Source organism: Grampus griseus (assembly GCF_964374135.1).
Source record: "Grampus griseus genome assembly, chromosome: 13".
Taxonomy (NCBI): Eukaryota; Metazoa; Chordata; class Mammalia; order Artiodactyla; family Delphinidae; genus Grampus; species Grampus griseus.
Window position 1 is genome coordinate 74,872,862 of NC_139007.1, and position 23,521 is coordinate 74,896,382.

At 40.4% G+C, this 23,521-nt stretch overlaps 1 protein-coding gene across 7 annotated transcripts in view; it reads right to left on the reverse strand.

The window, feature by feature from the left end:
• The window catches only part of SYNE1 (spectrin repeat containing nuclear envelope protein 1), a gene marked incomplete at its 5' end in the record, with an annotated part of 457,248 nt that overhangs the window by 74,953 nt on the left and 358,774 nt on the right, over positions 1 to 23,521 (reverse strand). For all 7 annotated transcript variants that reach the window (XM_082668958.1, XM_082668957.1, XM_082668956.1 and 4 more), the window contains 11 exons: positions 1,685 to 1,810; positions 6,240 to 6,434; positions 8,040 to 8,274; positions 11,071 to 11,165; positions 13,581 to 13,728; positions 14,136 to 14,290; positions 16,688 to 16,834; positions 17,390 to 17,572; positions 19,232 to 19,436; positions 19,836 to 19,969; positions 21,888 to 22,058. In XM_082668958.1, coding sequence (XP_082525084.1) covers positions 1,685 to 1,810; positions 6,240 to 6,434; positions 8,040 to 8,274; positions 11,071 to 11,165; positions 13,581 to 13,728; positions 14,136 to 14,290; positions 16,688 to 16,834; positions 17,390 to 17,572; positions 19,232 to 19,436; positions 19,836 to 19,969; positions 21,888 to 22,058 — 1,794 coding nt within the window. The remainder of the gene's footprint in view (positions 1 to 1,684; positions 1,811 to 6,239; positions 6,435 to 8,039; positions 8,275 to 11,070; positions 11,166 to 13,580; positions 13,729 to 14,135; positions 14,291 to 16,687; positions 16,835 to 17,389; positions 17,573 to 19,231; positions 19,437 to 19,835; positions 19,970 to 21,887; positions 22,059 to 23,521) is intronic.

Genomic DNA, 23,521 nt, shown 5'->3' on the forward strand with positions numbered 1-23,521 from the left:
ACTCCCAGCCCCCCAACTCAAACATCAGATTTGGTGTATGGGTTAAAAGAGAAACACCACCTTCAGAAACCAACTGTTTCAGACTCACAGACTCTATTTTAGATGAATCTGTGTGGTAAAAATATAGCCTTTGGGTTCAGGAAAACCTGATATTTACTAAGTTTGAAAAGTTACTGAACTTCTAGCTGCCTCACTTTTCACATCTGTAGAAGGGAATAGCAGACTGTGCTCATGACCTTGCGTTCATGCCAACTAAGATAACACTGGTTAGCCACTGGCATATAGGAGGAGCCCAGTAAATTCCCATTCTTGCTCGTTGAAAGTTTTCTTTAATCATTTGTCATAAATTCACAGGCACAGACTTAAAACAAATTCTTTTTAATCTTTGCATACTGCTGAATTTACACCTCAAGATAGTATTTCTCTCCCTTGTCATCCATGACATAAAGTATACTACCTTTTCATTTTCCTAAATCTGCTTCTTTCAAATTTCAAAGATCATCCTTACATTTTCATAGTGAAGAAAATTTCTTATATCCACCCTTTTCATGATTTCCAGACTTCTTTAAAAATTAATCTTTCTTAAAGGCTTACAGCCTCTTAGCCAAAAAGAAGCAGAGAACTCCTGATCAAAATCCAAATCGTTTAAGTCTGTGTGAGGTTTTAAACAGAATTACTCCAGTGCAGTAATTTGCAAATGACTTGGAGAACATGAGGACATGTCATCTGGGGGGAAGAAAGCATTTTTAAGGGTAGTTGTGATTTTGTCTGCATACTGCTCAGCAGAGAACTGCTATTCAGGCACTCCACTTGCCTACACAGGAGTGAATGGAACAAATCCTACAGACACTAAATCACGTTGGTCTCAGTGAGCTCCCCATGCAGGGAGGGGTCTGTATTAGCTTCTGATTTGCTTCCAAGTGCCATTTGAAGTGTTGATCATAACCTTTAAATAGTTAGGGCCCTGAGTATCTGAAGGATTATGTGTCTCCATGCAGTAACTGAAAGCAGCTACTTATAGTTCCTACTTTTTTTTTTTTTTTTTTTTTTTTGCGGTACGTGGGCCTCTCACCGCTGTGGCCTCTCCCATTGTGGAGCACAGGCTCCGGACGCACAGGCTCAGCGGCCATGGCTCACGGGCCCAGCCGCTCCGCGGCACGTGGGATCTTCCCGGACTGGGGCACGAACCCGCATCCCCTGCATTGGCAGGTGGACTCTTAACCACTGCGCCACCAGGGAAGCCCATAGTTCCTACTTTTCTTACAGGAAAGAGCCTGGAGGGCAGCGTGTATTTCTCCAAGGGCCATCGGCTGCAGAATTTCCAGGTTGCTGAGCCTCACTCTTCTTTCTGTGAACTAGACTCTTCTAGAATGACTCTCCAGTGTGGACACTTTAAAAAGATGGTCTTCATTGCTCTTAACCTAGTTTTTAAATACCTTTTAATGTTGTGTTTTACATTTTCATTTACTTACTTAAGGTAATCCATAAACTAGTCTATAATTTCATCGACTGCAATAAGTCAACAACCAAGTTTCACCAGAGTTGTCTGCCCTAATGCAAAATACCAGAAACTTGCACCTACATGCAGACATTCATAGGAGCTTGACTGAAGCATGCTTTCAAAGGCGTTATTACACTGGAAGCACAAGTAGTTGCCGGTTAAAAGCTCAGTCCAGCGATTTACCTTGCCACGCATCTGCTCCGCGTGGAGCCCGTCGTGGTGATCGGGCAGAGGTGGGGAGAGCCTCTTTTTGAAGGTTCGTAGTTTCTCCAGAGAATCAGCTATTCCGTTCTCACATTTTTCCCAGTCCTATAATGGGAAGCAAAAGAAATCTCATGGATTTTTAAGGAGCAGGAAGTTGGAAAACAAGAAAAACTCTCTTCTCAATTCCCAGAGAAAGAATTAAAGTTACACTGATGAATACTGTGAAAGCGCCCACACTCACGCTACAGGGGGGAGCATGGGAAGAGCTGAGTTCTAAACTGGACGGTTCTCATCATCTGGGTGACTGCAAGCAGGTAATGCACTATGTGTTGCTTATGAAAACTGAAATGATACACAAACTCTCTATAATTGTATTAAAGAATTAAAGGAAACGATGGTTGACAAGACACCAAGTACTAGACACCCAGAATATTACGGGTACTCAAAAATGTTACTTGAATCCAAATATATCTGCAGAGGTGAGAGTATGAACACAGTCCTTTGCCTCTTTCCTAACTCCACCCATAATGGCACTAATGTCTACACTATCTCAATGCACTCTAAAGGATAGAAAAGAGGATATGAAATCTCTTTCAGGGTGAAAATACATATAGGTATGAGAAGTGACATGAAATGTAAAAATAATATAACCCTGACTCTGATTCAATTCAATATATAAACAGTCTGAGCCACTTAGATTTGAATTGTTACAGAAGTAGAAACACATAACTCTAAAAAGCATGGCATTTGACCGGCTTTCTCTTGATGGTACTGAAACATATGTAACAAAGGGCTAAATGTGTAAAACATAAAACCTATCCAAAGGAAAAAAGTAGAGGAAGAAAAATAATGCACAATTTTTTAAATGTACACCTTATATGCCAGCTACTGGTAAGTGTTCTGAAGGACAGAATGGTGGTGTGGAATGTGGAGATCCCTATGTACTGACAAAAGAAAACATACGTGATGTGCTTGTGTTTTGGAAGGTTACACGCCAAAAGTAACAAGCGTTCCTTCTGGGGAAGATTCTAGGATTTGGGTGGTGGTGTAGGGGAAATTTCATTGTTTACTCTCTATGCTTCAATTATTACCTACGTCTTTTTCAGAGACATGTATTTCTTAAGTAATAAAAGAGAAAAGAGAAAAATGAGAGGAACCATGATGGAGACTTTATTCTTTACAGCAGCCTATCTACAAATTAGCCCACATCTGGTGTCTCAGTGCCAATTAAATTCAACTAAACACATCTCCTTCATTTTGTCCAATACCTCCCATTCCTGGCCTCCCCCTCCCCAGTAACCATCCCTTCAACTTAAATTACTGAGCTCCAAAGAGAGACAACTTGAGTTGCTTTTAGTAGTTAGCCTGGAGCCAAATTCTGCTGCATTTCCCTTCACATTTTCCCTTTCATCATCTTTCGTCACTGGTCTTTTCCTGTCTCGGCTCTTCCTATCTTCTCTCCCGATGCCTTATTTTCAGCACAGCAATGCATGATGCTGTTACAACTATCTTCTTTAAGAAGCGCTGGCTACAGTGCCTCCCTGCTCATAATGTCTTTTGGTTTCTAAATAAACTGAGAGTTTGGCCCAAAGTTCTCATTTCTCTTTAAAATTCCTTCGAGGAACTTCCTAGAGTACATAACCTCATTCCCTCTTCCCATTCACCAGAAAGAACAAAAACAAGACCCCAAAAACAAAAGCCCCAAATGTCTATTTTGGACAGATTTGTTCCAATTCTGCTTTAGTAAAAGATCTCGGGGACTTCCCTGGTGGCACAGTGGTTGAGAGTCCGCCTGCTGATGCAGGGGACACGGGTTCGTGCCCCGGTCCGGGAAGATCCGACATGCCGCGGAGCGGCTGGGCCCGTGAGCCATGGCCGCTGAGCCTGCGCGTCCGGAGACTGTGCTCCGCAACGGGAGAGGCCACAACAGTGAGAGGCCCGTGTACCGCAAAAACAAAAACAAACAAAAAAAAGATCTCGGTGTTCCCAGGCTACACTTAGTCCATCAACGCTAAGCACAGTGAGGGTAGACAAAAGATCCTCTTTTGCTTAAACTGAACAACATCCTCAATTAAATCATCACACACTGAAATCTCTGAACACGCAGGCAAGAAATGTTCATTGATCTAAAAGAGAAAAGGTCAGCTTTTTATTCTTCCTAACGAAAGTAAGAGGCAATAGTGAAGCGGGTAAACATGCAAGGCATAGAATTATAATGACTGTTTTTGGCATATTTACTCAGCGTTTAATTAAAAGCTAAAAATATGTAAGCTTTATAGCTACGGTGAAAAGATACAGTAAAACAAGGCTGTATAAACATTAGAATTTAGCTCCATAAATTCCTTTTTAGGCAAACAGGATCCAGTGTATGACCCAAAAGAAAATAAAACTTTAACAAGAGAACAGGGATTCCCCTTTCCAGGATGGCTTAGATTCTGAAGCTATAACCAAGTCTTTTTTACTACATGAATTATAAGGAAACAACTAAATGTTACGGTCTGCAAACATCTATCAAAGTGGATGTTTTATACACCAACAAATAGACTAACAAGAAAAGCAAATGTAGTGACTCAGCCATCTCGCCTTATTAAGTCTTAGAAACGTGTCCAAACGTCAATCACAAATAAAGAAAAAGATATGATTAACATGTTCTCTGCAGAATGATTTACAATGTTTTTAATCCTTTCCTGAAAGCAAAAAAAGAAGAAGAAAGAATCAGTCATGTCGGATTACTGATGAATTGTGCTGTGTGCAAAAATGGTTCGTTCTCTAACATATGTTGGGTGGCATTTCTGATTGATTGCTTCCTACACAGAAGGTGATATATTATTTTTTTTCAGCATTTTATTTTTTTTAACCTCTTTATTGGAGTATAATTGCCTTACAATGCTGTGCTAGTTTCCACCGTACAACGAAGTGAATCAGCCACATGTATACATACATCCCCATATAGTAAAGAAAATTCAGTAGAATAACCCAATGAATGCGCATACTTTAAGCATTAAAAAAAGCAAAATGTGTTTCATTAGCTTTAGTTATTACCTCTGATCCAAAAAGTGACAGTCCAAATTTAATAATCTTATTGAAGTGTTGGTGATTATCAACATATATAAAACTTCAGTATTTAGTCATGTTCAATTTCAAAATGAGAATAATCTAAACAATAATAATTACCATCATTTACTGAGTACTCAGTATGTACCAGGTACTTTGATACATGATTTGCTTCCATTATTTCATTAAAACCTCACAATGCCCTATGAAAGAGATGTAGTCATACCCACTCTACAGATGAGGAAATTGAGGCTTTGATAGGTTGAGTTAACCAGGTTACTTGGTTTCTTAATGGTTTTAACTTGGGTTTATTTGAGTTTAGAGTCTATGTCTTAATTCAACTGCTGCTTTAATCGTGTCTTATGCAAGGAATTGGAAAGCAAGGGAGAAAAGCATACTGTGGGAGGTCTGCTAAACCTACATTTCCCTAACCTTGCTGTGTGATCAGTCTGCTATCTGTATCCAACTAAAGGTTTAATATACCTCCTGGAGATTTTATCTCATAGCAACTTGCTTGGATAAGCTAAGATCAAATCAAGAGTATCTTCTTGGATAGGTTTTTCCCTGCTATAAAAGAAGAGACATCAATCTTGAAAACCACTTTAGAGTCTTAGATTAGGGAGTGGAATCTACTCTTTGCATTCTTGTCTAGATTTATAAAGTCATCTCATGGTTTCTGGCTGAGCACTGGCCATGAATCAGAATTCATTGCTTGGATGGTCTTACTAGACTTAAAACTACTTTGTTGGGGGATTTTCCTGAAATACCACCTGCTGAAAATTGGGCAACTTTTCTAGTTCATGCAAGACAGGACAACGTCCTAAACAGGACACAGGGGATCAAAATACTGCAGGGTCTGACGTAATGATCTGCATTATTTGATTCGCAGGATAACAACGCTGAGGAAGCAGCATAACTATTAAAAGGGCTTTTTTAAAACATCTTTATTGGGGTATAATTGCTTTACAATGGTGTGTTAGGTTCTGTTTTATAACAAAGTGGATCGGCTATACATATACATATATCCCCGTATCCCCTCCCTCTTGTGTCTCCCTCCCTCCCTCCCTATCCCACCCCTCTAGGTGGTCACAAAGCACCGAGCTGATCTCCCTGTGCTATGCGGCTGCTGCCCACTAGCTATCTATTTTACATTTGGTAGTGTATATATGGCCATGCCACTCTCTCACTTCGTCCCAGCTTACCCTTCCCTCTCCCCGTGTCCTCAAGTCTATTCTCTACATCTGCGTCTTTATTCCTGTCCTGCTCCTAGGTTCTTCAGACCATTTTTTTTTTAGATTCCATATGTATGTGTTAGCATACGGTATTTGTTTTTCTCTTTCTGACTTACTTCACTCTGTATGACAGACTCTAGGTCCATCCACCTCACTGCAAATAACTCAATTTTGTTTCTTTTTATGGCTGAGTAATAAAGGGCTTTTTAAACTGCATTGGGCCTACAGGAGGAAAGAGCCGAACTTACCTGCAACAAGAAGGCCAGTTTTTTCTTCTGCTCCTCCAGATGCACACTGGCTGATCTCCATCTCTCTTGGATTTCAGCGAGTTCAGCCTGCAAGGCAGCCTCAGCTGCACCGTCGGCAGAAAGCAGGAGCTGTTTGCCAGCCTCCACAGTGAGAATGTAGCTGCCTTGCTGTCGCAGGAACACTTTTTCTTTGAACTGAAAGAAAGCGTAGATTTTTACTTTCTCATCCTTCTCTTTACCATTTCCCCATTATAAGTATTTTTAAATAATCCTAAAATTTTGCATACATAACATGCCCTCTTTTTTCCAAAAAGCTTTACTGACCCAGTACTTTGGGCCTGAGTGAAGCAATGTATAAATAAATGAGAATTCCACACAGAAAGCTTAGTTTCTGCTCCCAAGTTAAACGCAATCACGATGCAATAGGAAAACTGCTCTATGAGACTGATGCACAGGGGCACAGAGGGACATCTGACCCACGCTGGGTGCACAGGGAGGCTTCTTCAAATGGTGAAGCCTTCACGAGTCTTGAAAGACACAGGAACACAACCAGATTAAGAAGGATCTGCTGTGATGAGAGCCAGGACTCAGGGAGAAGACATCTTCCACGCAGAGAAATAGGGTGGGCAAATCTGCTATACAGGATAAATATGATGAATTCAGGACACTGGACTTAGTTTTCAGCGGCTGGAGTATAGGATTCCCGTAAGAGAGTGGGAGAAGATGACGCCAGACCACACCTTGCACAGGAATTTGGTTTTTATAGTAAAAGTGACTGAGATTCATGGAAGAGTATTAAGTGGTGGGGTAGAAAATGGAATGGAAGGCCATATATTGGATACTTTAAGACAGGTTAGGAAGCTATTGTCTATCTAGGCAAGAAACCATGAGCACCTAATCTAAGGTAGTGGCAGTAGGGATGGAGACTTGAGGGATATAAGATATGGGGAGGGAGATAAAATGAAGAGTACAGCTCTAGAATGACTCTGGGTTGCTGACTGATAGACCAGATAGCCGGTGATGTTTCCTCGGTTTGGACACGTGGAATGGACTGGTGGAGAATGGTTGATCCAGAGATCACAGGCTCTATTGGAACCATGGAGTATATTATGTCTGTGATACACATAGATATAAAGCTAAAAGGGGGTTGAATACATGAGTTGGAGGCTCAGGAGGTGAATGTGACCAGAAGATACCAACTTGACCCTTCTCTGCTGGTAGGGAGTAGTGGAAGCCACGTGTATAGATGAGGTTTCCCAGAGAAGCAAGGAGGAGAAAGGAAGCAGAGAACAGTGACCTTCAAAACAAGAGGAGCCTATGAAATATACTGGGAGGGACTGATGAGAGAGTGTGGTGGTCTCCATCTAAGAGGATGGACTCCCAAACTCCCAGGCTGGGGAAAGTAAGGGGAATGGATAAACAGCTCACACAGGACTGAGTCTTTCATCTTTTCTGGAATACTTCAGTTAAACTGCTCATGAGTGAAATATGTATAATCAGTGCAAAGTTTTCCTTTCCTTGTCATTGCCTTTCCATCCACGCTGGGATTCACTGAGCTGCTGGGAGGCCTTGGTGGGTGAAATGGAGTCAGTCTTTGTGAGAGGCTGGGACTCGCCCTACTTTCATTGTTAAATATGGACTTTGTAATGCCATCATTTTATATATTTCTGTTGACATTTGAGAACAATGCTTGTCCTCATTCCAGTGTCACTCCAATATCCTTCTGAGGAACCGAGGCCAGGGTAAAGTGTGCAGCGGAAATGCAGAAGAGGTTTAAAAACCGCCTGTTTTGCACCTTACCTGCACTTCATCAAAGAGGGTCCTTGCTTGCTGCAGTGGTATTGGGACACTTCCGAGACCACTCACGGGGAGATAGGACACTTCAACCAACCATTTCCGAAGCTTTTCCGCCATCTCCTGATAGCGCTGCCACTGGCGGATCTGGCTGTCAATGATGCCCCGCCTCTGCTGGGCTCTGCGTATCACGCCCTGCCACTGATTACTGAGAAGGGTCAACTTGAGGTTGAACTCATCCCTGGTGAAGAAATAATTACATAAGGAAAACCACCGTTATCCTGGATGTAGTTACATGATCAACCGATACACACATACACACGTACACACATACACACATACATACATGCTTGATGACCCTAAGCCCTAAGAGATCACTGATCTAGGGCAGAGGTTTTCATATATCACGCCATGATCTGTTATCAGGTCTACTGAAAGTAATTTAAAAAATTAATAACAGTTAAGCTATCAGTGTTTGCAAATGGTGAGTGTGTTCACATCTTAGCACAGGTGGAAGACGTATCTGTAAGGTCAACTCTCAGAGTGCATAAGAGGAAACAGAGTGTAGGGCAGCAGCTACGACGCGAACGGCCCCCTGAACGTGCCTGTAGCAACGCATGCAGCACGTGGCAGCATCCTGTGTACGCAACAGCAGGAAAGGAGGGGCCCAGCTTATTTACAACCTCTGTCTTCAGCTACAGTTATAAGTCACTTTGGATGAACAAGACTGGGTTACTTTAGCTGGAATCATAAACCATTTAAATAAAACTACGTTACGTAGAAATATTTTTAGAAACTGTACTCCATAACTGTCAGCATTCCCTCGCGGCAGACAGTCCTAATCTTTAGCAGATGTCACAAACTCACCTAAATCATCCCTTCTAACGTCTTAAGCCCGCTTCACTTGTTCTTAGCAAGACGAAAACTATCTAGTCATCATCTTCTGAATAAAGGTTGTGCATATACTTAGAGATATTAAATTTTATTTACGCTTTCTCAATTTCAGGCTAACTCACCTCAGATCTTGTAGTTGGTTCTTCCTACCTCTGTTTACTACCTTTAAAAAATGTTGGTAGTTTTTTATTATGTTTTCCTTAACATCCAACTGTGGCTTTAGAACTGGTTTGTCCAGGATCACATAGAATGAGTGTCTTTGTAGATTACAGTGTTACTCACACATTTTAGTACTAAAGTGTAACATTACTTGCTCATTCTCTATGTTACTAGTCTTGCTTTTCTTCCCTCCTGTGGGGGGCTTCTGCTCTGAGTGGGATTTACCGTCCTGGGCTCCTATATTCTTGATACCTCTTATTATCGAGGGCCACCATAAACTTTGATTTTGTAACCAAATATGTCATTAAGTGCTTCTGGTTTTGAGAGGCAATTCTGATATTTATAATCTAATTTCAGTAGAACCAAATATGATGAATTAGGTTCATGAGACTTCCCTAAAAGTTACAAGCATCTATCATCTCTGAAAACATCTAACTCCAGGGCTTGGAGAAGAGTACCCTATATATTGCTTCACTATCAGCTAGCCATCCAGGGTCTCTCTGGAGCCTCCGTCCTCACTTTGTAGAACCACGCTGCTCTGAGCTACCTGTCAGCATGAAGAACGACTCAAAACCTGACACTGGGCTCAATGCTGAACTTGAACTTTCAAAAACAAAACGTATACACGAACTTTTAAAACGCAATACATTTGTAATCTAGGACCTTCCTATTTGTCAACAGGCTCTCATCTGTGATTTTTTTCACTTGCAACTTTCAAAGTTACCCTTGGTTCCCATCCTCCCATTTTCATCTCTTTGGTGTTTTTCCCTGCTAACGTTTAAAATTTAATAGATGTTGGCTTGAGCATGAATTTTACATTTTATTTTACTTAATGACTCAAGCTTTTATAATATTGTTACAGAGTAGGGAGGATAAAGCAAAAGATAAGTTAATTGCACTTGACTGTGTCTTATTTTGAAGGCCTTAAATTCTTAGTAAAGCTCACATTTAAGTTTGGCTTCCTTAGGATAGAATAAATATGGCATCACATTTTGTTGTTCCAAGCTTAATCATGAAAATCTTTCATGTACTTCCAAAGAAACATCCACTTAAAACTGAAATTGTTTCCAAAACTTTTAAAAAAAAAGCTCTTAATAAAAATAATGACTTATTTTCTATTTTTTTGGGAAAAAAAACTAAGTTAATTATAATCACAACTACTGTTCTAAATATGGAAAGGACATACATATGTGATAAAATAAATGAGGTTTGTATGCCAAATACCACCACAGAAAGTAATGGGGGAGAGTAAACCCTGTTACTAGGAAATGTAAATATAGGACGAAATTGCCAATTCATACGCCATAAATCTGAAGAGGAGCTAGATTTTCCCTCTGCATTTTTAATACAGAGACAATCTGCTAAGTAATAAAGACGAAGCAGGGTTTCAGGGTGAGTGTAATCTGACTTAAGTCAGCAAACCATTTTCAAATGTGGAGGTGTTATCATGGTATAGGAAACCTGGCTGGTTCTGACTAAAGACAAGGTACACGAGTGGTAGGCTTGATGCTATTGCTACTTAGTTATGTGACCTTGGTCAAATCAGTTCACATTTCTGGGCCTCAAGTTTTCATTTGTAAACAAGAGAGATGGTCTAGTGATCTCTATGCTCCTCTGAGGAATAAAATTTCTGTTATCATATGAGAACATTAGAAGCATCTGTTGACAAACCACTGATACATCACTGACACAATTCATTCTGATCTATTCATTAATTCTAGTCCCCTACAGACAACCAGTGAAGGTTGGCTAGGTGATTTCCAATTACTCTATGTCCTTCATGTAATATAATAGCACTTCTTTAAAAAGATTCAATACTTAGTCACTTCAGAGATTCAGACAAGTCTTTCCTCCCATTTCTGAGGCTCCTCTCCAGTACAATTGCCTTAGGAAGATGGGCTCTATGCCCTCTAACCTGCTCATTCAAAAGAAAATGGCTAATTTACTGGAACCTTTCTTCATAATAATATATTGAAGATCCTACCTGTCATCAACTTGACCTTGTTCTAGAAGATGCTGTCCATCAACAATGATCGAGTGTAAAATCTGCTGACGACTGAACATCTCTGCTTGAAACAACTGTTATTTTTAAAAAAGAAAAACATAATTTAGAGTTCCTAATTTTAGTGACCAGTTCTCCAATAACTTTCCAAAAATTCTGGTTCAAGTGAGACTATGAAAAATATTTCCAGCTGAATCAGGTTGTATATGAAAACCTGCAATGTAAGAATATTTTTAAACCATCAATTAAGATAAACTTAAAGATACAGTTTAGTTTTTGTTTACTAAAACTAAGTGACTAAAGGTAGAATTATGTTTCCCTTCTTCCTTTCAAAATCACCTAATAAAGTTAGTTAACACATAATTTGTATTTTTTTTTTTAATATGCAGAATATGGTCCATTTTCAGACAGAGAATCACTTAAGACCTTTTAAAAAGTTGAAGAATGGAAAAAAATCCACCCTTTTTATAAACTCACTGTTTTTCAATTTAACTCAGTTAATAAAATTGTTTCACTACTAGGGCTTCCCTGGTGGCGCAGTGGTTTGAGAGTCCGCCTGCCGATGCAGGGGACACGGGTTCGTGCCCCGGTCCGGGAAGATCCCACATGCCGCGGAGCGGCTGGGCCCGTGAGCCATGGCCGCTGAGCCTGCACTTCCGGAGCCTGTGCTCCGCGACGGGAGAGGCCACAACAGTGAGAGGCCCACGTGCCACAAAAAAAAAAAAAATTGTTTCACTACTAAAAAAGCTCAAGAGAAAATCTTTCAGATTTTCACTGTTTTTTAAACAGCTTTATTGAGATAGAATTCTATATCATACAATTCACCTATTTATAATTTAATGATTTTTATTATATTTCCAGAGTTATACAACCATCACCACAATCAATTTTAGACTATTGCCATAACTCCCCCCAAAAGCTCCATACTCATTAGCAATCACTCCCCATCTCCTTTCAATCCCCCCAGCCCTAGGTAGCCACTGATCTCTGTGGATTTACCTACTCTGGATGTTTCATATAAATGAGATCAGGTCATCTACTGTCTTTTGTGACTGGCTTCTTTCCTCTTAGCATAACGTTTTCAAGGTTGACCCATGCTGCAGTATGTATGAGTACTGTGTTCCTTTTTATTGCTGGATAGTATTCCATTAAATGGATAGACCACATTTTATTGTATTCATCATCAGTTAGTGGGTATCTGGGTCACCTCCACTTTGGGGCTATTATGAATAATGCTGCAATGAACAAAATTCTGGTACAAGCTTTTGTATGGACATATATTTTCCTTTCTCTTGGGTGTATACCTAGGAGTGGAATTACTGGGTCACATGGTCATTCTATGTTGAACACTTTAAGGAGCTCCCAAATTGTTTTCCAAAGTAGCTTCACCGTTTTACATTCCCACCAGCAATGTATGAGGATTCCAATTTCTCTATTCCCTCATCAACACTTGTTTTCTTTTTCATTGTAGCCATCCTAGTGTGTGTGAGGTACTATCTCATTTTAGTTTTGATTCATTGTATATTACGTCATTGTTGGTCAACTCTATAAAACTGGACTTAAAAATCCCTTACACATATTTAAATTCTCTATTTTAAAAAATTTAAGCAAAATGTCTTAAAATTAATTTCATTCTCTTTAAAGTCCAGCATTAAGCTTTTCTCTGCTTTAGCTGCATCCTATCTCTCCATTTGTGTATATTTCATAAACACGGGAGCAACTTAGTTACACCAGTAAATAGCAAAATAGAGACTAATTGCAAATTGATTAATTCGTTTTTGTTTTTGTTTTTTTTTGTGGTACGCGGGCCTCTCACTGTTGTGGCCTCTCCCGTTGCAGAGCACAGGCCCCGGAAGTGCAGGCTCAGCGGCCATGGCTCACGCGCCTAGCCGCTCCACGGCATGTGGGATCTTCCCGGACCGGGGCACGAACCCGCGTCCCCTGCATCGGCAGGCGGACTCTCAACCACTGCGCCACCAGGGAAGCCCGATTAATTTGTTTTTGTATCTAATTCTTTCTCGATGTTTCTTGAGAAATGATTATAATGCAATTTGATCAAGAGGCACACCTGGAGATATTTGGTAGTTTGATTTCCTAGTATAAAATATGTATCTGTTTTTTAAAGAACTCACAATTTTTATTTATCAAAGACTTTTGATCAAAGCATAATCTCTTAATGAAACTAGCCTTGACAACATTAGTGTAGTCTGTAATTCAACTGGGAAATTATCTTACCACAATTCTGGCACCATACCTTGCAGGGTACTGAAGCCTGCCCCATGCTTATAACCAACTATGGAATAAAGACTGGACTGCATTTTTGTGATTAAGATATCGAAACTTCAAGCTTAAGAAAGAAGGCAAAAACATCGCATGCATTTGAGCAGATTCAGCACACATTACAGGACTTTCATTCTTCCACATGGCATTTTGCAGCATCTTACAAGGCCTAAAACAATTTTATCACCCAAAAATGTACTGGCATAACTTACCTCATGTGCTCTCTGCTGCTCCAAAAGAGGCTGATAATTGCCTGAAATCTCTACTGCTAACTTCTGTTCTGTTTGAACTAGGAATTCCATCCATGTTTCACATTTTTCCAAGAAAGTTTGATGTTGTAGCAAAAATGACTGTAACTTACTGACAGAAGAAGGAAAATGAATAATGGTGATGCTGTTGCTTTTTTCTTATACCTTCAGCATATAAAACTAGATTAAATATTCTCTGTTCCAATTCTAATTTGACCTCCACAAAGCTTTCATGTTAGGTAGTAAAATTTTGTGAAAAATAAAATTGAAGAAAAGAAACTTAAATGACAAAATTATGTATCTTTAATATATTCTTATATAAAAGTTTTATTTTTTGATTAAAACAATATTCAGTACATTAAACATGGGAAATCACTTCACATTTTGAGTTTCTCACTTTTAGTTCAAATTGTGTGAATAACGTTGGAAAGATCTAGAATTTATAAACATACACAAATCATGAACTTATTATTTCTACTGATATTTCAGAGTGGCCAAAACATCTCTGGGTTACTCTACCTGAATCTTTCTGTAGTCTGGGTGGAGATCAGAGACCAGTGCCGGTTCAGATTCTGCATCCTTTTGATTTCTTTATCATTTAGGGGCAACCTGTATCCAAGCTCATTTAGCCGGTCTAAATCTGGGACCATGCTGCTGAATTTTAGCATCTGTCCCTGAAAGCAAGATGCAAAACTAGATTTAGCACCACGGTCAGAAAAGGCAGAGCTCTTTCAAAAGTGCACAGCAATCTTCCGATTTCAGGAAGAAGCTGGTCTTTGGTCTCCTCTGCATTCCTAGGCCACCCCCTCGCAATCTCCAGTGCTGCCAAGGAAGCAAAGCTGCATCTCCTCATCAGCTTCCACTGCTGCTGCTGCTGCTGTTGCTATAGCTACTCACTACCCCTTATTGAACATTTAATAGTTTACGTGTATTATTTACTTGATTTATTTACTCAAAAGTAATTCCTTTTTTTTTTTTGCCGTATGTGGGCCTCTCACTGCCGTGGCCTCTCCCGTTGCGGAGCACAGGCTCCAGACGCACAGGCTCAGCGGCCATGGCTCACGGGCCCAGCCGCTCCGCGGCATGTGGGATCCTCCCGGACCGGGGCACGAACCCGTGTCCCCTGCATCGGCAGGTTGACTCTCAACCACTGCGCCACCAGGGAAGCCCAGTAATTCTTGCTTGAACTGATAAAGGATGAAAATTGTGCTGATGACTGAAAGGACTTATTTCTTACCCTTTATATTTCATTTATCCATGTTAGTCTGCTCCTTTATTATTTAATAATAATATTAGTTTTAATAGTAATAGCTAACTAACATTTATTGAGCACATATGAACCAAGCATTGTTATAAGAGCTTTACAGGTAATAACTCATTTTATCCTCAAAACAATCCCATAAGGTAAGAACCACTACTATTCCCAATTTACAATGAGGAAGAAGAGGCACAGACACTAAGTAAATTGCTCAAGGCCAGCTAGTAAGTGGTAGAGCCAGGTAAACACGACTTGTTGGGTTCTCCTTGGATGGAACACAATCCCACCTGAGCTCCAAAATCACCACCCATTATCTTAAGAGCTTCAGTTTTAGGTCCTTGATCCCAACCCCAAAGTTAGTGAGACTCAACTGAGAAAGCAGTGTATGCTTTCAGATCGCTTTCCTCCCTTCACACACAGGACAAAGCTGCCTGTCCTGGTTCTGTGGGCATTCGTAACTCCATCTAGGAAACCGGCTACAGGCAGGAGAAAAGGTCAGGACACCTTTGGCTGTGTGTGTCCACTTGGCGTGCTCTGCAAAAGGCTCATAACCCTGAAGAGAGAATAAATCTTGCCAACTGTCGAAGCCAAAAGCAAACTATTAGATGGCAGAATTTCCACGGGTGGACATCAGCAGTGAACAAAACTGACATGCCACGGTCCCTCTCCTGGTGCTCAGAAAGAGTAAGACACTATTCCAATAGCAGAGAGAACAGCAGTCACCTATCACATGAACATCCTTGATGATGGTACGATGAAAGTCTGAAAAAAAATAACACTGGGCTATGAAACTGTGTCGCTGGGGGGCCTGACCATGGACAGAAGGGGAGGCTTTCTGAGAGTGACCCTGAATAAAATGACCAGGAGTTGATGCCTTTTGGGGACGAGGAACGGATTTCAGAAAGCGGGGGATGGGCATCTTACACACAGACGCCGGGAAGCACTGCAGCTCCCAAGTGCCTGGAGAAGGAGACAGACGGTGGTGAAGGCGAGACCCTTAGGGAGGTGGAAGCCAGCTATTGCTGGTCTTGATACTTCACACAGATCTTTATCCTGAGAGCAGTGGGAAGCCATGGAGGGTTTTAAGCAGAGGGATAATAGTAATAAAATGTGCATGTCTATTGTGTTATTTTATTTACTGTAAAGTCATTCATGATTAAGTAAAACCTTTTAAAAGAAAAAGATCGGGCTTCCCTGGTGGCACAGTGGTTGAGAGTCCGCCTGCCGATGCAGGGGACATGAGTTCGTGCCCCGGTCCGGGAAGATCCCACATGCCGCGGAGCAGCTGGGCCCGTGAGCCATGGCCGCTGAGCCCGCGCGTCCGGAGCCTGTGCTCCGCAACGGGAGAGGCCACGACGGTGAGAGGCCCGCGCAAAAAAAAAAAGAAAAAAGAAAAAGATCATTCTGGCAGCTATAGGTTGGAGGGAGAGAGGTTGCTGCAAAGAGGTCCACAGAGGCTGAGGCTGTGGCCTTGGCCCCTGAGCAAGGTCGGACAGCGTAAAGTAGGAGTGGATGATGGTAGTGATGGACATAGGAGGTTCAAGAGCTATGAAGGAGGTGATGGATTGGGCGCAGGGAGGGACCAGAGGCAGGAGGAGGAGTGAGGTGGATCTTAGCTCTGCTCCTGGGGGTCTCCCAACACGGACCATGAGATCAGCTTGAGCTCAGTGCCACCACTCCTCTCAAGAGAAGAGGAAAGCAGAGCTGGCAAGAGTTTCCTTGGGAACAGAAAGTAGGCGTATGTCAGGAGTTCTGAGTTTTCTTTAGGATTTTGAAGATAGAAGATCTGGGACGAGGATTTGAACACACGTACCTTAAGTTCCTCCATCCTTTCTTGGATGGTCGAGAGGTCAGACGAGTGGCTAGGGTCCTGCCCTTGTAGTATTTCTTCAGCTTCTACTATCCAGGCTTCCAAAGCTTCTAAACTCTTGGTAAAGGTTTCATAGTCAAGAACTCCAGCCTTTTTTTCACAAAAGAAAACTGGTATTTAGAAATCTAGTGAAAGGGCAAGTGGATGTTAAAATTATTTTTCATATTCTTGTGCCAAATTCCCATTCCCAAGATGCCATTCCTAAAAAGACAAGGCTACAATAATTTAAATTTTCTTCTTTTTATTTATATAGTTTGCTAAACACTTAGAATTACTTCTACGTACCATTAATTAACCAATTAAAGTTATTTTTTACATTATCAAACAGAAATATATTTTGATTCTTGCAAAAACTTGTCAGGTAAACGTGACTGTTAACATTAAAGCCGCTTAATATCTATTAATTGAACATATTTTACCGTGGAAGGAAGCACTGATTTGGGGGCAAAAGTACATTGTAGAGAAAAGTGCAAGACTCCCACGTTCCCTTGACCCCACTGGAGCTTCCAAGTTTGTTTAGTTTTTAACTTTCTGGTCTTGAAGGAGGCATTGCCTCGATGATGAAAAATTTTTATTTTCCTGTGTTTATGCCCAGGTTTTATAGAATGCCCAATTTATAACACCTGGTGAATGTGAGCGCTGTACCTGTAACAGAGTCTGCTGTTTGCAAAGAGCCTGTTCTAGGGCACATAAGTGTTGACTCAAACAGAGTTGATCAGATTGAATGGCTGATGCTGCCGAGGCATCTACTTGTTGCTTGAGTTGCTCTCCCAGCTCATGGAGAACGAAAAGGGAATCCTTAACTGTCCCCAGTCCTTTGAGCAGGTCCTACAGCAGATGAAAACATGCCCGTCATGAAACAACATGTTAAGTGTACTCCTTATTATAAACAATTAGAAACACTCAATTCTTATTTGTCAAATTATTACACTAAATAACCTTCACCTGCAGGAAGAAAATCAAGAACTGAATTCCATTTTTAAAAACATGTATGTGTATGAACATTTAAAAAAATGTACTATTCTTATTGTAAAAGCTACATGGGTTCATTGTAGGACATTGGGGAAATGCAGAAAAACTTACATAAACAAGGAAAAACATGATCTACAAGTAGAGCCAATAACTGAAAACATTTTGGCAGTTTTTTCCTGCCTCTTCATGTAATTGATATCAAATTGAAAACCCAGTGCTACATTTTACCTTTTTTGACTTAATACTATACACACAAGAGAGGAACTATATGCGCGGTCACATTTTAGTGGTTACAGTACACCCTCCCCTCTTGGTGGGTGCAGCGCCCTAGCTATGGCTCTGGTGAGCGGCAGGAAGGGTAGACTCTATCTCCGTTCTTTTCTGTGATATCTCTCGCCTCCATTTTTTGTGGGACTCTTTTATATGCTCCAAATTAATAAGCTGGTGGAAATTCCCTGTTTCTCGTTTCCATCTACCTCTGAGGGATGACAACTGACTGATTCTTCCACCTGTTGCTGGTGCCCCACCAGATACACAGAGAGCAGAGCCTGCTACACCCGTGCAGGGGCTACAGTGAGAAGGGGAAAAACAAAGGGCAACTTTAACCCTGACAGAGAGATCAGAAAATTCACAGCAATCATCTCAAACACTAGATTCTAGAACAGGCATAACTCAACGAAGGAGGACTGAAAATTGAAAATGACAAATTTCATACAGATAAACTATGTGCAAAGAGAAATCAAAAAGCACAGAATTTACTGTAAATCTTAAACTTTAGCTGTAAAGTGATTATTCATTTTTCATGTGAAGGTCTTAGAATGGGTTAAACTTTTATTTATGTGCTTTTTATTGCCTAATTCTAATAACTGATTTGGGAAAGTTTATAAGAAGGTCTTTGAAATAAATTATTTAAAATAGAGACAAATAAGGACAAATAGTAAGAGGCATGTGATAGGTGAAACGAGAGAAGAATTGCTCTTGAAAACCTTAAGTAGGTTATTGGCAGCTGCAGTGAAAAAGAGAAATATTAAAAAGCTATTAAAAAGAAGTATACCCATAAATCAGGAAAGAAAGACCTCTTCCTACCATTAAGTTCTTAGAAGAAATTATTATGTTGATACTTACGTAAGAGATAATGGACCTCACTGGACAATACCTTGGAACAATGGAATTTTAAAAGATGTAACATTACTCTTCATACGGTCATTTCTTATATTGACCATCTCTGTAAAAACAGATAGCCTAAGTCTTTCACATGGACTGTATTCCATTAGGAAAAATGGGAAAACAACTCTTTAAAAATAAAACAACGGGAGGGGATCTCTTAAATCTGTTACATGTGCAACTGTGTTCTGAAAACCTAGCAGCCTCTCTGATACTTGAAACAATTCTTTTTGGATAGTTGTCTCACATAGAGACATAACAAAAGCTTAAACACAGCAGCACCAGCCCTGTGCTAAACTTGAGAAGTCTAAGCTTGACAAGTTGGTAACACGCGATAGTTCCTGAACATACGTTGCAATCTTGAATCCATGTGGCAACTTCGTCGTCCGCGATGTCCCTGTCAGTGGCTGCCTTCAAGAGCTCATTGGTTCGACCCTCCTGCTGTTGAACTGTAGCAGCACACTGTTTGGAGTAGTCCTTGTATCTCTGCCAAAGCTGAAGTAGGGCCTTGCTGGCGTGCAGCTGCTCTGCAATCTCTTCCAGCAAGTGATTCCATCTGGAAACGATAGCAACACTCATGGGCTGATTCCCACCTCTCACCAAATGCTGTTATTTACTATTTTATTTTTCATGATCCTGGTTCATGCGAATATGGAAATAATGCAGATGTCTCATTTCTATCGAACGTAATAAAAAGTAACACTTCACTCTCATATTTCAAGGGCAGGTAGTAGAGATGAGGTCAATCTTGGGGTATACCGCAGTTCTAATTCCTTTCTAAGTATCTCCACTACATTTACTTACCCTTGAGTTCATTTTGTGAAAATGAAAACATTAATAGAATAGAACCTATAAAGCTCAAATTCAAAATGCCAGTGTTCTAATTGTATGGTTATTTATAATAAGATCGTGATATGAACAATGAGCAACAGTGTAAAACCGGCACGTCCCATACCTCATATTGACTTCTTTTAGTGTATCGGTAAGAGTTTCTGTCACAGGCGGGTGACTCTCTTTTAACAGTTGGTTGGTGATAGAGCCAAATTTCTGTAAGCTCTTTTCCTGTTTTTCTAGATCATCTTGAAGATTCTGCCCAAAGGAAATGTGCCACAGATGACATAACAGGATCTAAAAATTCTAATGATCAAGTTTAAGGGTAATTTATAGCTGTTTTCATAGATATGAACATACAAGTACAAAAACCATGACTTTGCCCCAATGCTTTATGAGCTTTCTTTAGATAACCATTTTTTCTTTTTTATGAGTTTGTTCTTATGGGTGTGAGGAGGGTTCTTAACAATTGAGACTTCTTGGAGTGGGAGCTGGAATTCGGCTGGGAAAGCTCACACGGGGAGCCCCTGTCCACCGTCGAGGAGGAAGGTGTGGGGCTGCTGGGTGTGCAATCCATTATACTGCGGTTCTCTTTGCTGCTCAAGGTCAAAGTCCAGATCTCTGCTTTATTACTTACCCAAAGTTGCTCTACCAGAGATTCCTGATAGTGAGACTTTAAGAAGGCATAGCTTTTCTGAGTACCAGCTCTAAGTTCTATCTCTGATGTTCTTCCTTGCAAAGAATATTTATTAGGCAGGCTATAGGCTTGGTGGAGTTGTCTACCAAGAACCAGTGAAGAAAGATATTTCCCTGGAAATGTTGCTGAAGTGATAGACTCAGTTCTTAGTAAAACTCCATAGGTGAAGCAGGCTGCAAAAATCCAGTCTCCACTTACCACTGATATATGGTTGCCATCAAATCAAAATATATAAGGAATAGACCCTGAGTCCTTTCATATCTTAAGACAGAAGATGAGAAACACAGAGTAAGCTCAATTAAAAAGTACTTCTAACCTCCTCAAAGTTATAAAATGTCTTTTTAAACTTACTATTCTCAAAATAAGCTTTAATGATTCTTAGTATCTGCAACAACTAGTTTAAGGTTTACAGACATTTAACCTTGTACTTTGGATGTACAAGGTTACAAAGTACATATTTTGTATGTACTTTGACTTCCCTGGCGGTCCAGTGGTTAAGACTCGTCACTTCCAACGGAGGGGGCACAGGTTCGATCCCTGGTGGGGAACTAAGATCCCACATGCCGTGCGGCGCAGACACACACACACGCACATGCACACACTCAAAAGAAGGAAACTGTATATGCTTATTTTATCCTTCCTCCCTCCTGCCTCACCCAAAAAAAGGGCACTCCCTTCAGAAAGTACGCATATCATGTCAGCAACATATAAACTTTGATTGCCAAGCCAGGGACGTGGACCGATATAAGGAGGGACACGCGAGGCTGTCATCCCATCCCTCAGGGCCTGACTTGCCCATCCCATAGGCTGCGTTACTTAGCCAGGGAGAAAGGGCAATGGCAGGTGAGAGCGCCCAGGTGTGCAGGCGAGTGAGGGCCGTAGCTGATTGAGAGCAGTGACATAAGACAGGACAGTGTGCTGTTTAAGTCAAACAGCAGCAATGTCCTCCTGGATGAATACACTGATGATGGACACACAGGAAACCAAGCAGTTAAGTGCTAGAAAAGGAGGATTACATGTACACACCATTGACATTCTGCTGAACGCAAAGAAAACAACTTAATGGTTTAAAATTTTATGACGTTTGCTATTTTTCTCTTTGTTTTCTTTTTAATCCTGTAGAATGTGTTTAGAAAAGCAGGATAAATAAGAGAAAGGGAAGATATAAAAGGCAGCAATAATGGATCCAGGAGATTGATTTGCGTATAAAATCATTTTATAAAATACATTCATGGGGATATTTATATGATTAAAAAAATCATTTAGTTATATACCAGTTATTCCAGAATTTGGTATCCACAGGCAAGTTTGGTTATGTAACAAATAAAGCAGGTAAAATTAATTTTAAATATTTTTAAAATAATTAAATGTAAACAATATACACCAATTATTCCAGGATGATGTTTGCATTTGCTCATTTTTAAAAAATTTTTCTCAAATTAAAAAGGATTTTAAGGATGGGTTCAATTCATCCCTTACCTGAAGATTGTCCACCTGAACCTGCACAGCTTCTAAAGATCCAGTCAGCAGACGGAATCGGGAGAGAGAGTATCTGGCCTCCATGAGGTAACTGTTCATCTCATCAAAGGCCACTTTGTGGCGGCTCCACTGGTCAAGCACAGACTTCAGCAGGATCTTTACCTGCCCAACCTTTTGAAAGAGACAGAGGCTTCTTATAATTGCATCATAGTTTAAGTGATAAAATATATAAATATATATTGCACTGATGGGAAAAATACTAACATTTAAGAATTTCATTGGGATTTCAGGCATTATAAATAAACTCAAATTTAAAAAAAGATTTGAGGGCTTCCCTGGTGGCGCAGTGGTTGGGGGTCCGCCTGCCGATGCGGGGAGCACGGGTTTGTGCCCCGGTCCGGCAGGGTCCCACGTGCCGCGGAGCGGCTGGGCCCGTGGGCCATGGCCGCTGGGCCTGCGCGTCCGGAGCCTGGGCTCCGTGGCGGGAGAGGCCGCAGCGGTGAGAGGCCCGCGTACCGCAAAAAAACGAACAAAAACAACAACAACAACAAAAAAAACGATTTGAAAAGTAAAATGTAGCAATGTTGAAATTTAAGCCTTTCATACTTTTGATCACGCAGTCTAAATTGAAATGCTTAAAAAGGTTATATATATATAAAACCTTTACCTATAGTATATATTATTTATATGTATTATAATATAAAAGTGATAAAAGGTCAGTATATTTAATACCACAGTTTAGGAAACATATTAAATGAGTGTTTTAAATGCATTAACCCACTTTATCCTCATAACAACCTTATGAGGTAGATGGGATCGTTATGCTCATCTTATATTAAGGAAACTGAGGGACAAAGAAGTTATAAAAATCACCTTGAGATCATACTGTGAGAGTGTGAAAGATCTAGATGTAAATCTAGGCAGACTGGTCCCAAGAAATGAAACCTATTTATCATCTATCCATCTACTTACCTACCTATCTATTTATCTATCTAACTATTTACCTATCGATCCATCCCAGGTATGTGTAAGCCCGCACTCTCTCTCCCTCTCTCTCTCTCTCTCTCTCTCACACACACACACACACACACACACACACACACACAAACACACCCTCAAATGAATATCTTAAGATAAAACATCCAAGAACATTCTTTCCTGTACTTATCTGCAAGAGAAAAGGTTTTAGTTTGATCTGTATCATTTAGAAAGATATCTGCTTTGAACTCCCTGGATTTCACTCCTAATCTTTTGAATATGGAGTAAGTATGGCCATGATTAAGAAAAGAGATCATATAAATTAACTTGCACCTGAATTCTCTGCTCTTTTTCTTAGCATAACCAAAAATGCTGAAACCAATCGAGGTACTATCACATGGGCCAAAGGCCTAAGAAAATGCTGCCGCAGAAACGAGGCAACACTCCCACGTACAGGCAGGTGCCAGGGCCTGTCCTAGGAAAGTCAGGAACAAACATGAACATAAAGCCAAGAGATCAATGAGAATTTCTAAATCATCTATTTCTTCCTTGTAGTATTTTTGTTTGTTTTTCATGAGAAGATGTTTCTGTGAAAGAACCACTCAATTTATTTATATGGTAAATTGTTTCCAAAGAATTGTGATGATTTATAAAAG